Source organism: Hyperoodon ampullatus (genome assembly GCF_949752795.1).
Source record: "Hyperoodon ampullatus genome assembly, chromosome: 4".
Taxonomy (NCBI): Eukaryota; Metazoa; Chordata; class Mammalia; order Artiodactyla; family Ziphiidae; genus Hyperoodon; species Hyperoodon ampullatus.
The window spans coordinates 170,824,175-170,838,207 of NC_136917.1; the positions used below are offsets into that span (position 1 = coordinate 170,824,175).

At 54.7% G+C, this 14,033-nt stretch overlaps 1 protein-coding gene across 2 annotated transcripts in view; it reads right to left on the reverse strand.

Moving 5' to 3' along the window:
- Positions 1-4,824: 4,824 nt before the first annotated feature.
- The window catches only part of TENT4A (terminal nucleotidyltransferase 4A), a gene marked incomplete at both ends in the record, with an annotated part of 42,046 nt that continues 32,837 nt past the window's right edge, over positions 4,825-14,033 (reverse strand). The window contains 7 exons of one of the 2 annotated variants that reach the window (XM_079703945.1): positions 4,825-5,016; positions 6,530-6,694; positions 8,615-8,773; positions 9,210-9,382; positions 9,952-10,052; positions 11,010-11,136; positions 12,960-13,173. In XM_079703945.1, coding sequence (XP_079560071.1) covers positions 4,825-5,016; positions 6,530-6,694; positions 8,615-8,773; positions 9,210-9,382; positions 9,952-10,052; positions 11,010-11,136; positions 12,960-13,173 — 1,131 coding nt within the window. Of the gene's footprint in view, positions 5,020-6,529; positions 6,695-8,614; positions 8,774-9,209; positions 9,383-9,951; positions 10,053-11,009; positions 11,137-12,959; positions 13,174-14,033 lie in introns of both variants that reach the window. The other variant, XM_079703944.1, reaches the window with a different exon arrangement.

Sequence of the window (14,033 nt, forward strand, 5' to 3'; positions counted from 1 at the left end):
CACCCCCGCCCCCGCTGTTCCTTCCCCTGCGCGCAGGGCCGAGGGGCCGCCAGGGGCATGGATCTCGGGTGCGGGTCTTGCCGGGAGAATGCAAATTGAGAGACAACGGTGAGGGATTTGACCACAAGGGCCTGAGTGCGCTTGAAGCTGGATGAGAAAGGAGGCGCCAGGGGCAGAGGAAGATGGGGTCCGTCAGGAAGGAGCCGAAAGGACCAGAGGGTGGGATGAGAGTGCACTTGCCGGAATCCGTCTTTATGAGGGCCACTATCTTACGACATAAGCACTGGCCATGAAAACCAAGTCCAGGTGGTTTTCTCATAACCATTTGAACACATCACCGCAGGGGCCTTCCGGCTGGCCCTCAACACCAGTGTGAGGCGAGGCGGTTCAGCCTAAAGTCAGCAGTCTCTCGGGGGATCACGGGAGACCTTGAGGTGCTCCGGGCTGGCACGCGGCTCCACTGAAGGCAGAGCTCGCCCTACCTTCTGAAAACCCCACTAACGAACACCGGGTTTATCCATTTTGCCCAGAATTCACTCTGGGGCCTGTGAATCAAGAACTGGTCCTTCTCCAGGACCCTGTGATGCTGGGAGACTGACAGCGAATGACACCAGCCGGTGTGGCCAATTGCTGGGGAACTGCCCCGCCCTCACGCAGCCAAGGAAACACAGTAATGACACCGATTCTTGAGTCGCTCTTAACCAATGGGAATTAGCCCCAAGGGTGGGGTGTTTGGGGTTCTGTGCTTCATGGTAGCCACTATCCACTGTAATCAGCTTGCTCTGGTCATCGAAGTCGCCTGAAGATTGGCAAGAGCTTTGCAAGTTCTGAAGCCTAACGATAAACATCACACCCTCCTCAAAGTGTCATCAAATCATCACAGGGAGTGAATGTAGCCAATATTTCATAACAACTTTAAATGGAGAATAAGCTACAAAAATATTGAGATACTATGCTGTACACCTGAAACTAATATTGTAAGTCAACTATACTTCACTAGAAAAATAAAGAATAAGTTTTAAAAAATCATCACGAGGTGACTGAAACAAAAATGTGTACGCGTGTCTGGGTTACCAATGTCACCGCCACCGTGCACACAGGCTGTCTGGGGCCCATGTGCCAGGTACCTCGAACGGGGATGAGACAGGGCACGAGAGACCCTGCAGCAACTCAAAGAGGAAATCCTGGAGGGAATTCCCTGGCAGTCCAGTGGTTAGGGCTCCATGCTTTCACTGCCGAGGGCCCAGGTTCAATCCCTGCTCAGGGAACTAAGATCCCACAAGCCACGAATCTCAAACAAACAAACAAATAAATGAAAAGGGAAGTCCTGGAGACGTGGCCGGGAGGGGTTTATCTGGAAGCCTGGGAGTCAGCGCTGACGGGCCCCGAGACAACGTGCTGGATGCGCAGAGGGTCGCGCTGAGGCCGAGCTGCGGTGGGGCCCTCACGACAGCCGACGCCAGCTCGCCAAGTCCCGGGAGGACGCAGGGCCCCGCCGGGACAGCACAGGCACCGCCTCCCCTCTGAGCTCCCCGAGGCCCTGCTTACACTTCAGGTAACCAGTCTCCACGCCCCCGGGTTCCAGGCTCCCCGTGCAACTGGCCTGTTCAGCCCCTGCTCCTCGGGGAGGCCTCGAGCATCTGCCGTCACGCCGTCCGAGCTCCTGTGGAAAGCTGCGGGCAGAAACCCCGAGGCGGCCAAGGGCGCACGCCCCGCCCCGCACCCCGCCCATCACCCCGTCCACCGGGCAGCCTTACCAGCTCCACCTCCAGGCCGACCCCACATCCTAAACCCACACTGCAGCCCGTCCAGTGCCCCGAGCAGCCATCCCCTCTCGCCTGGGCTGTCCCAGCACCATCCTCCAGAGGTGGCCACCGTGGCACGGAGAGCCTCCCACCTCCCCTCGCGGCCTCCAGGAGCTCGCCCAGCCCGCCGCCCTCCTAGACTGCTCCTGCACCCGCCTCGGCCGTCAGGCCTCCTGCTGTGCCCCCAGTGCGCTCAGCTCCCTGGCGCCACTCAGGTCCCGCGCTCCAGGCCGCCCCAGGCGGTCCTGTTAAGAAAAACACCCCCGTCACTCTTCAGCTCCAGCCATGGCATCCTGCCCTGCTGAGGCCACATGGCGTCGGCTGCTCTCAGAGGTTTCCTGCAACCTCACTGGAACATGGGTGCCCGAGGAGCAGGCCTGGCATCTCCAGACAGCACCTGCCCAGAGCACCTTCGGAAGCCTTTTGTGGAAGGACCCGAAGGGGCACTGGACCCACGACACCGGCCTTACAGTGCGCCAGGCTCTACTGACCAGGTCCTGGAGCAGCCCACTCGCAGGGGCCGCGCAGCCCGGGACAAGCAGCTCAGTCACTCGCTGGTGTAAGAAACATTATACGTTTCCTTATAAATCCTAATCATCAGCTACATTAAGCTGCACCGTGATGTTCGGTGGTTTAAAATGCGTTATTTTGAAGTGATACAACGTTGACCTAAGAGAGACAGACGTGGAAGAAACAGGTGAGTCGTCGGGAAGCCTAAGTACAGTGTCCCACCAGCTTGTCAGAAACCGCGCACATGGCTTTGGCGCACGCTGCCAGCCTAGCCTGGGGCAGGTCTGGTTCTCCTGCGCTCGGCCTGCAACCTCACCAGGTTCTGAGTTCACCGAACCGGTGCTAACACGATGGCTCGCCCTCCGAACTTAGAGAAGTCAAGAACATAAACTGCAGGAGCCACCGCCCACCCCGCAAGGAAAAACACACTCGAACACAGCCACCTCCTGGTTTCCAAAGTTTATTAAAAATCAAAGAATAGAAAAACTTTACATAAAAATATGTCAATTTTCGCTTCCACATTGTTGTCCACACACAAAAAAAATCCAAACACGATATCCTGTTGTCAGGCCCGCGGCGCGTGGCCACAGGCGTCCGGGCCAATTCATTGGTTCACCGTGACGGGGCTGGAGCCTGGCGCCCGGGTCAGGGACTGAGGGTCCCGAGGCACACCCGAGGGCGCTCCCACGGTCCCCCGCAGCGTTTCCTTGGAGGAGGGTTATAGTCAATATTGCTAACGCGTAGAGATTAGTACAGGCCTACGGATCAGTTTTTATAAATATTTCTTTACCAATAGGTTCACGATTTAAATATCTTTAAATATTTTTGATAACCTCCGATCATCAAGAACTGCAGACAAAGTGTGCTACTCGGCTCTGGGCGCCTCCCAGGGAGCCCTGCAGGCGCGGCCGGCCGCTCTCAACGCACGGGGGCCAGTCCTGCTTCCAGGGGGCCCGCAGACGCGGTGAAGCTCTCCACACTCAGACCCCACTTGAGGACGCCCCGCTCCTGCATGTCACCGGGGTCACGGCAGTAAGCCTCTCGTCCCAACCTTCTCTGCTAGTGGACTTCAAAGACCATCCCACCTGTAGCGTCAGCAGGGCCAGGACTCCCATTTTAAAAACGGGAGTCGGATGACCTAGAAGAGGCACCTAACTCCCAGGACACCTGTGGTGCTCCAAAAACTCAGGGTGAGGCAGGATGGGTATATTAGTGTTCAAAAATGGGTAACAAAGACAGTGGCTGTCATGGCAGAATACACTTGCATAGTATACCTGTATGCTTCTCGAGTCGGGCGCCAGCTGCTCCGGGGCCCGACACTGGGCTGTGCTCTCCTGTGATGTGTTAAAAACCCCTTCACAGTGCACTGAGCAGCTCAAGTGCTTCTCCTATATTTGCTCTTAACAGAACGAATGCATACTGCTACAGATTCCACAATAGAATCAACATAATTCCTTTCTCCACATTCCTAAAACTGGGTACCATTGTCCGTGACGCTGTTCACCAGACCCATCATTTACAGGCTGTGTCACTAAAACTGAGGCATTTCAAAGTTCACATTTGCTTAAGATTTCATAATGTGACCACCTTTTCTTCCCGTAGAAAGTTATACACTCTGGCACTCTAAATGCTGGGTCTGTTGTCTAGTTTAAAAGAACCGAACCCAAAACATTAAAACTCCACGGTCAGAGCAAGACAACAGACAGGCCGGACGGCAGAGCCGGCGGGCAGCTGGTCAGAAGGCTTTGGAGCCAAACCCCCTCGGAAACCCGCTGGGGGGCGGGGTCGGCGGGGGGACTCAGCTCCTTCACCACGAACTGAGAGGCCTCACGTCTGACCAAAAGAAGGAACATAAAAAGAAAGCCCCTCATTCGCGGTGCTTGTCACAACACTCATCAGACAACCAGCCGACAGGATAAACCCAACGTAGAAAATGCAACTCGGGAAAGGATCGAAGCTCGTTTAAAAAAATTCCCTTCTCCCTTAAATATAACTTATGTGAAACTATGAAATTAAATAAAAAATATCTGAGTTATTGCACAAATCATAAATTTCCAATATTTACATAGAAAAACAGTTCTGAAATCGGAAACAAAATGTGAGGGCAGTAAAACAAGGAGGACCTCCCAGCAAATAACGGGGTTCGACCTCCGCTGCTCTGACGACGTGGAATGAAGTGTACCGACGCAAAGGACAGACACGGTACCGAGAAAGGCCAAGGCCCCGTCCGTCCCCGCAGCTCCCGGTCCAGACCTGCTCCAGCACTGAAGGGAGCCGGAGACTCCTGGGAAGGCAGAAGGCAGCGTCCACGTCCAGTAAGGCTCCACAGACGAGCACGGGAGCCGCTCCTCAGGACGGACGTGGCCACCGCACAGGAACATGCAGAGCGAGCAGCCGAGGGTGCCGGGGGCCTGGCCGACGTGCTGGGTGCTGGTCTCAGGTCCCGGAGGCGCTGAGGCCACCCGGCTCCAGTCTGGGAGGTGTGGGCCGGGTGGCGCCACCAGGAGTATTATCTGCTGAGACCGACGGGCAGGCTGTCCCTCGTGTGTGTGTGTTTTCTCCGCCTCCAGCCGGCGCGGTTATACTGGTGGTGCCCCCGGTGGCCCACGGGAGGCCGCACGCCTCCGCTGCCCACCGCGCTGTAGCTGCCGCCTTGGCCGTGGCTGTGGGAGCCCTTCATGGACAGTTTCATGCCGCTGTGCTGCTGAGGGGACCGAGAGGGACACAGGGTTGGACAGGGCCCACGTGGAGACCCGCCACCTCCGTGGGCTGGGAGCCCGAGCGAGCAGGAGACACGACCCCGCTGGGGGTTCTGAAGGGCGGCGGGCCTGCGGGGACGGCTGCAGGCTGCGCACGGTGGCCCACTGCACGTGTGCACGGGACCCCAGACACGACGGGACCGACAGCCAGCCTCCGCTCACACCTCCCAGGGACTCCTGTCGCTACCTCCAGAGGCGGAGAACTACCCCTACCCCAGAGCTTCGGCAGCACGAGAACTGTGGGCCTGTTTCAAACCACACGCGTTCACATCCAAACACGTCTAGAACCTCATTTCTAGCTTCTTCTACGCGTCCACAGAAATAAGAGGGTCCCTGTCACTTTCTCCCCCAGACTTTGACCATGACATTCTGGAAACACACGAGTGGGGTCCACGTCAGCAGGGAGCGTGCAGGCTGCTCCCAGGCCGCCAAGCCCCACGCACAGCACACCAGGGAAGACACGGCTGGTCTCAGGAAGGTTTCAGAGCAAAACCAGCAGAAGGGGGTTAAGAAGGAAAGCCAAAATGCTATTAAGCAAGAGTGCTTTTGCCCTCTGCAAAGCTGTAATTTCATCCTGAGTATTTCTAACAGATCAGCGTAGCAAGCCAGGTAGCGACAGGATGGATAAATCCAGGAAGGAACGTTCTATTAGTTAACTCTGAACAAAAAAGATCAGCAGGACTCAGTGACATAGGTCCAAAGAGCCAACCCTCAGGGATCAAAACTTACTGGCAAATGTGATTAGACAAGCAACAGAGAGCGCTGACCAGAGCGGAGGCGGACAAGCGCCGTCAGCCTGGGCGCGTCGGCCTTCGGACCTCGCACCCCGACCCCCATTGCCTGGACTCGGTCGTGGTTCTTTCCAACATCCTGGCACCTTAACAACGACCTGTCTTCCTGATACCAAGTTTCTAACATGTGGGATCTGGACTTAGAGCAGAAACAGGGCAATTGACAAACGCATTCACAGGGACTCCCACGGTCACTAGAAAACCAATCGCACGCAGGCCCTGCCAAGCCCTCTGCCCAGGGCACCCACGGCAAAGAACGGGGAGGGAGTGAAACTGTGGGAAGACACACTGCTCACGGGCCTGATCGTTCCTGGTTTCATCATCTGCTTCTTGAAAACCAAAGTTCTTTTAGCGTGTGAATTACGAGAAAAATGGGAAATCAAAATATTCTTCCCTTCAAACATCATTTTTATGCTAACAAATGCCAACAGAAAAAAGAGATGCATGATGAATTAAACTACATGAAATTTTAAAATAATTTCTTAACACTTGTAAAGTGTTGTTTGCTATATAAGGGAAAGCAAACATGAAGCTGAATGATCAGAGAAGAAGAAAAAAAAAAGACTCTCTGTGGAATTCCCTCTCTGGTGGAGGAAGCGTTTAGCGCCGGGCTATCACAAACCTGCTTGTTGGGAACCCAGGACCCGGGCGGACGGACCCGTACCTTGTGATACAGGTGAGGGCTGGAGAGCGCGTTGGGGGGCGCAGACGGGACAGCCGGGGAAGACACGTGGTGGACAGCTTTCAGCGCCGGAGCTCCTTCGATGCCAGCTGGTCTACAGGGCACAGGGGCCACCCCGAGCGTTGGTGGAGGTATAGTAAACCTGGTCTGGGAGAGAACGACCGGAGACGTCCGTGAGGCAACAACGTGACACAGGCTAAAGCAGCCCGTTCTTACCATGGGCGCCGACGAGGGTGCCATGTGCAAACAGGCTCCTTAGTTTGATGCCCGACTACAACATTTTGTTTTGAATCGGACACATTCTACACTCTGAAACAGCAAGACGATGTGAAGTATGTCCAGTCACCCAAGTCGTGAGGTTTTAATATTCACTGAAGACCAAACAATTCAAAAACGTTACAGTCATCAAAGTAACTGTCCCCCCTGGTCTCCAGAAAGAGCCCTCAGCAAGGCAGGTGACAGGCGGGAGGCTGGCCCGAGCGAAGGCCCGCACACGGGGTGGCCATCCTCCCCGCTCTCGCCGGAGTCCCCAGCGCTTCCGTCTTTGCATCAGCGGCCTGTCACGGCGCAGAGGTGCTGGCGGGAGCCCCTCCACCCACTTCCAGCAGCCTCACTGCTCTCGTCTTAGAATTGGATGCATTTGCCCCAAAGCCCTCTGGAGAGTGCCCGTGGTCACCGGGGCAGCAGCTGCAGCAGGAGCTGGGGCCTCAGGGGTGCGCTCGGGGGCTGCAGGGCACACACGTGCCCCTTCCTCACACCTCCTCCCCCCACCAGGGCCTGAGCACACCCGCGGCCTCTCCTCCATGCGGGCTCTGCGCCCCCAGGGGCACGAGGCCCCGGGAAGAGCCCACTCCCGGGACCTCTGACGGCTTCGCAGCCCCAGCTCTAAGTCCCCACTGCACCCCGAGCGGGCAGGGGAGACTGTACACGTGAGGTTTTCGAGTGGGATTTCCCTTAGTTACCCCACTGCAAGGAATGCGTGAAGTCTGGGAATACAATGAGAAAGCGGGCTTTGAGCCACGTCTTAAAACTTGAATGACCTTAGCTCCTGCCTCACTCACTGTCCGTGCGGGTGACAGATGGGCCCAGGCCCAGCATGTGGTCCTGACCATCCCCCCGACATGCCCGGCATCCTGGAGGAAGAGCACGGGCAGTGTCGATCGGCACGCAGCTCTCGAGGGAGCCAAGCCCAAGGGAAGGTTAGAGCCAGGTTCACCATTGGTGCCAGAGTTTACTTTCACAGTGCAGGCACCTGCCTCTTCGTTTCACGCTTACGCAGCAACGGAAGGTTTCTGGGGTGCTATGCTGATGGCCGCCACCACACACCCTGGGCCCGCTGCCCTCAGTCCCCACGGCCTGAGGCGTGTCCTGAGAACGCCCTGCCTGGACGGAGAGCCAAGCAACGCAGAGGAACTCGGCAATACATTCGCACGCATCTGCGTTGCTTTACACTCAGATTATACCCCACACTGTAGAAACTGGCTCTACTTTAGAAGTAAATTAACGTGACGGGTTTTATATACGTGTAATTGATGTACATTGGGGAAGTAGGTACAAATTTAAAATATTTAAAATTAACTTCTACGCTCTAACTTTGTCTAAATTTTTTAAAAGAGGACATATTCAAATAGAAAAGAACCCTATAAATACTGCCTAATGGATAACGTGGAGAAGTCAAAGTTTATATCAGAATTTAGTAAGAGTGTAAACACTGAGAATCTGGGGGAAAGCAAGGACGGCGGACGGCAGCGGAGTCCCTCTCTCAGCACGGCCCCAGGGCGGTGGCCTCACGCTGGGCGCCGATCTGCAGAAAAGCCACCTCGGTGCCCGGGAACCAAGAGTCCCCTCGCTGCAAGCACAGGGCCTGGCGGGCCTCAACTGTAAGGACGTCCCTCGAACAACAATTACATCCTATCCGCCCACAGAAGATGAGAATTTCCTACAGGACAGAAGTGGACCTTCCAAAGCCTTTTATAAAGTTGCTTCTCTAAGTTCTACCGTATCAGCCAGTCCTACGGCGCAGGCAGCAGCTGGGAGCTGGTCCCGGGGCCGTCACCAGCCACGTACCTGGGTGTTAGTTGCCATGACCAGCGTCCTGGGCGTGGCTGACTGAGGTCTGCCGCTCGGCACGGGCAGGGCGGCGGGCAGGCTGGCCGGCAGAGGGGCAGGTGCCTGCAGGCTGAACTGGCGCACGCTGGGCGTCGGGCAGGGGGGCGTGTCCGAATCCTGTGGGTGACAAGAGGACGGCTGCACCCGAGGCCCGTGCCCCTCACATCGACGGGAGCGGCCAAGGGTGAGCCCCCAGGGTCCTGGGACGCGGGCAGCCCGTCTGCCCAGGTCTCCCCCGAGTCATAAGACCTGGGCAGATGAACGTAACCGAAAAAGAACGTAAAGGAAATGCAGAAGAGACGCCCAGACTGCAAGGTCTTATCTCCCAGTAAGTGGGTGAGACACGACCCACGGCAGCTGCGCCGCGCGGGCCCACCGCTCCCGAGGGGCCACGTGCCCGCCCCCTGAGGCTCTCGGCACAGCGGGGCCCGCTGGGCGTGCACGCGGGGTGGCCTCGGGCACACAGAGCAAGCGATAAAGCGAGGCGGGCAGAGTTTAAACTCACTGCCGCGGACGTTTTCCACACACACATGCCCCCAGCAGACACACTCACGATGTCGCTTCCGGAGAGCGAGGACACAGAGGAGGCCGACGAGCCGGAGGACAGGAGCTGGGGGCTGGGCAGGGACAGGGCCAGGCGCGGGCCGCAGGGCGACTCGGGGTTCCGGCGCGGAGGCTGCTCCCCGTCGCACACGCCCGCCCGCTCGGTGGTCTTAATCCTGTCGTCTGCGGAGGGAAGACGGAGCTGTCAGGCACCTTAAACGCCGCTCAGGGGCCTGACGAACTGCATTTCTAATTTACTTCGTTTCGATTAATTTTTTAAATTACACTTCAGTCACTGGAGAACATTTAAATAGGCCTGGAACAACGTGGATGTACAGTTTCATCTGGAAATTGCACAAACCCTGAGTAGGATGTGTTCTAGGTATAAAAACAAGCTGGATTTCAAGGACGCAGTACCAAAAAAAAAATCTCAGTAACTCTGTTCAAATGTTAATATTCTGAATACTAGAAGTTGAATAAAATATATTATAAAATATAAAATATATTATCAAAGTTAATTTCACCTGCTTCTTTCCACGCTGGCAATGCAGTTACTAGGAGCTTTAGAACTGCACGTGTGGCGCGCACGTTATTTCTACTGGACAGCACTGGCCTAACCCTAACAGTTTTAAATGAAACTCTCACAGAAAGCGAGGTGTCCTTAGAGTGAACAGTTTACCACCAAGGGACAAAGAGACACTGCCGCACTGACGGGTGAGGCGGCGCGGCAGCGGCCCCAGGCGGCCTCTTACCGGCGTCTGGCGGCACGTGGGCCCGGCTGCCCCACTTCTCCTTGATCCACGCCCGGTAGTCGATCACCTCCTGGGTCACCTTGATGATCCTCCCTAAGGTGCTGCAGCAGGAGGACACGGGCAGTCAGCAGGCCCTCCCCGCAGCTACTTCACATTTTCACACAGAACCTCACTAAGTGAAAGGTGGGCAAAGAGCTGAACTAATTTTACAGATCTGTATGACTTCCGGGGTGTGAGCCCAAACATACTTTGCGATCACAGTACAGAAAAAGTGGGTGCTCTGAGGCAGAAATCCTTGGACCTACCTCTATCTACAAAAGACCGCTGAAGCCCAGGGCCGAGTAGGGAAGCCCGCCCTCCCCAGCCCCAGTGACCACAGGGGTCCCGTTTCCCAGCGCTCGGGCGAGACAGCGAGAGCCCAGCACGGGCCCAAAGCTCTGCCTGCAAACGCTGAGTGGACGGAGGCCGCAGAGCCCTGGGCCACCACCGCTGGGGCCAGGCCTCAGAGTCCGCTTTCTCCATCACCGGCCGAGGATGGAGGTGGCGGTCCTGCTGCGGTGACCACTGGTGGCCATCACCTCAGCCTCCCTCTCAACTCCCCTCTTCCCCCCCTCCGCCTCCAGTCCCTCCACCTCCACCACAGCAGCATCTGGGCTCAGAAAGAAATATTGCTCATCGCCAATCAAAGCATACACCACGAGAGTGCGCACGCAAAACGGGGAATGGGGACAAGTGTGCAGGAAGGGGCCGGGGCAGGGGGTGGATGTGTCCCTCAGAGCTATGCACCCACATCTTGAAGATGGCCTGAGAAAAAGCACCACGTGCCACAGCTTTAAAAGCCAGAAATGACCTCCCCAAAACTAACACCCTGAGAAAATGTTAACTCCCTAAATAAAAAATTTCCCACCCTTGACCACGATGACCATCCTGAACTCCTGAAAGGCCTTTCTTTACTAGTATTTCCCAGTTCTCCCAAGACAGGGTGGCACACCCATCAACAAACGACAGAGGCCAGGGCGCCGGTGCTGCAGAGGCTGCAGCACCCAGGACGGGGCTACCTTTCGGAATCTCTGTTGGGATAGGACCTGGCGAGCGGCGACACGGCGTGGCTGAGAACGATGTAGGCGTAGTCGAACACCTGCTTCACCTGCATGGCCCCGTAGGAGCTCCGGCCCACGTCGTTCCCTGAAACAGAAAGGCTGCCGTGGGAGCCGCTACCCAGCCGCGTGGTCCTCTCACGTGAGCCTTTCCCACACGGGCCTCCAGCCCTGAAACGCCCTCCAGACCCCCCAGCACAGCCGGATCGGGCGCCAGGAAGTGCACAGTGCCCACCGCCGTGAGCAGCTGGGGGCGTTCCAGCCTGAGGGCCCATCTCACCATCAGATCAGGATCCACCTCCGTTAAAGGAGCTGTCATTTATGGAGACGGAGTGACAGTTCCTCAAACGGCAGGGTCACCCCCCGGACGGCAGAAAGCTCAGTGGAGCCAAAGCACAACCTTAACCAGACGGCCAGGGCCTGCCCGAGAGGACAGGTCAGCCTGAGCCCCGCACCTGTCAGCACCGAGGGGGCCTGCAGGAGCAACCCCTCGAGGACAGAAGGTGCCGGGCCGAACTCTCGGGTGGACGGCAAATAAAGACAAAGTCGCCACTAAAGTCGGCAAGAGCCACAGGCAAGGAGCTGACTTTTGTTAAGAACGGCAGAGTTTCCAATTTTAATTTTGACACGTAACTCGCTCTTCACGATTCAGGTGAGGGTGTTTTTTAGGAGACATATCCTTAAGTACTGGAATTGTCTCCTTTCCAGGTTTAATAATAATGTAACCCAGTAACTGTGTGGGGTTTCATTTTTCAGCAAACACTGAAGACCAAGGAATTGCCTGCCATTTAACTGATCCAGACAGACCGGTGAGAGAAACCTGTCCTTCTGGGCTGAGGGATAAGCACCTGTGTGGACCACAGCGCTTACAGACCACAGAGGAGAATCTTCCAAAAGATTTTTAAGAAATAAATTTCATACCCCAGAAGCCACAAAACAAAACAAAAATCATAAATTTGAGGATGTTGGAAAACATATACAGGAGCAAAACAGTAAAAATATATATATATATATACAGACACAAGAGACAGACGTACAGCGTGTCAGCAAAGCAAGGCTTCCAGGACCTTACGAAGTCAGTGAGGACGGTCCAACTCACAAATGGACAAAGCACATGAGCTCACACAAAAAGTAACACAAAGGGCGGTGTACCTGGAGCTAACAACCTCCACCACCCTTCCTGTCACTTGTCTGTCACTGACTTTATCCCCAACAGTAAGAACACTGTGTCACCTAATAAATGCTCGATAAATATTTTGTGCAATTGACAGTAACCATGTGTTTAACCTCACTCATCATTAAAGAACTGTAAGGTACGTGACAACGTGTACAGCACGGTCTCATCAGATCGGCAAAGATTTAAAAGACGGTCACCAAAGGGGTGGGTGTAAAGCACCCTAACCTGCCTCGGGGTCGTCTTTACAACGAACGCTCCCCATGCACAGAGAAAAGGGGTCTTGGGTGTATTGTTTAAATAAAATGACAAGCTGCAGTCTGTTGCTATTACGTGACGCCATTCAATTAATAAGGAGGCAACAATCAATGTTAATATCCACGTATGGAAAACTGGAGAAAAACACATCAAAAGGGAGGGGATTATGGCATACTTCACTTTTCTATGTGACAAACTTCTGGGAAGCAGATGGTTTATGATGGATACGTAACACTTTTCTATTCAGAAAAAATAAATTTCTTTTTTTAATTCTCACTTCCTATGTTTTTCTGATTACAGAAAGTAAACAAAGTTGCAACTTTACGTTAATTAGAAGCATTAAGAACAAATTCTGAACGTGCCACCATGAACTCTATTAGTACAGCAGGAACCTACATCAGATCACGTGCCCTCGGCTCGGTGGCGGGGGGGCCTGTGGATGCCCCTCCACACCCGGCTGGCAAAGCGAGGGTCCTTACCAGGCAGCAGGGGGTCCTCAATGCACAGCATCGACGGCCTGTACCCGCTGGTCATGGCTTTCATGATCTCCTCTTTGGCGATATAGGCACCTCCTTCTTTTATTCTAATACCAGTTTTCAAGTAATTAAAATTTCTTCCGTAGAGTTCAAAAAATTCTACAAGAAGCATTCCAAGGTTTTCATCAGCTCTCCGGGCATCAATTCTTGGATGCAACTGTAAAAGCAAGGCATCCACGGTTTGCACGGATTCTGGTCACTCTCTACGGACAGCTGCGCGCGGTGGCGTCGGCTAGCTAGCCAAGGGCGCACACAGTCAGTGGCCCTCGCTTGCCCACCAGCACTGAGAGGACGCTCGCAGAGGCAGCCAGGAGGCACCAAGAGAGCCTGGATATCTTCTGCCAATCAAGAGTGCTCAAAAGAAATAAAAGCTTCTCACCTGAATTTTTAAATTATACTTTAATTCTTTGAAGTGTGTAACCCATATAGCTACCTCCGACACAGACATCTGATGAACCGCAAATTCCCAAACACCGATAAATAAGTGGACCCTATTCTGCACGATTTAGAGTCACCTAGATGGTGGAGGTACTTTCTCAGATTCTAATCTCAATTCCATTATTCTGAAATACAGCCAACAGGGGGCAGTGTGAGACTGAACAGTACCACAGGGCAACGTGAAATGGGTAATGTTAACCGTGAATGGTAGTTGGCATGGCATCCTGATATTTACAGCAAGCTCACATCCCTGCCTGGGCATACGGGTGCGTGTCAGCCGCAGCTCCACACCACGCCTTCTTGAAGCAGGTAATGGATTTCTTCTGAAGCCCCAAGCCCCTGTCTACTGACCCCACCCAAGTGCCACTAATTTAAGAGGCTCACGAATGTGAGCAACAGGGACCTGCACTACCCACTGTGATGGCCATGGGCCGTATGTGAGTATTTATATTTAAACGAATTAAAACAAATTAAACATTAATTTTGCTGGTCTGCTATAGACACACTGCCAGCGCCCCGTAAGCACACATGGCCATGCTGCTGGACCGAGCAGACGGCACTGCCCTCACACAGCAAGTC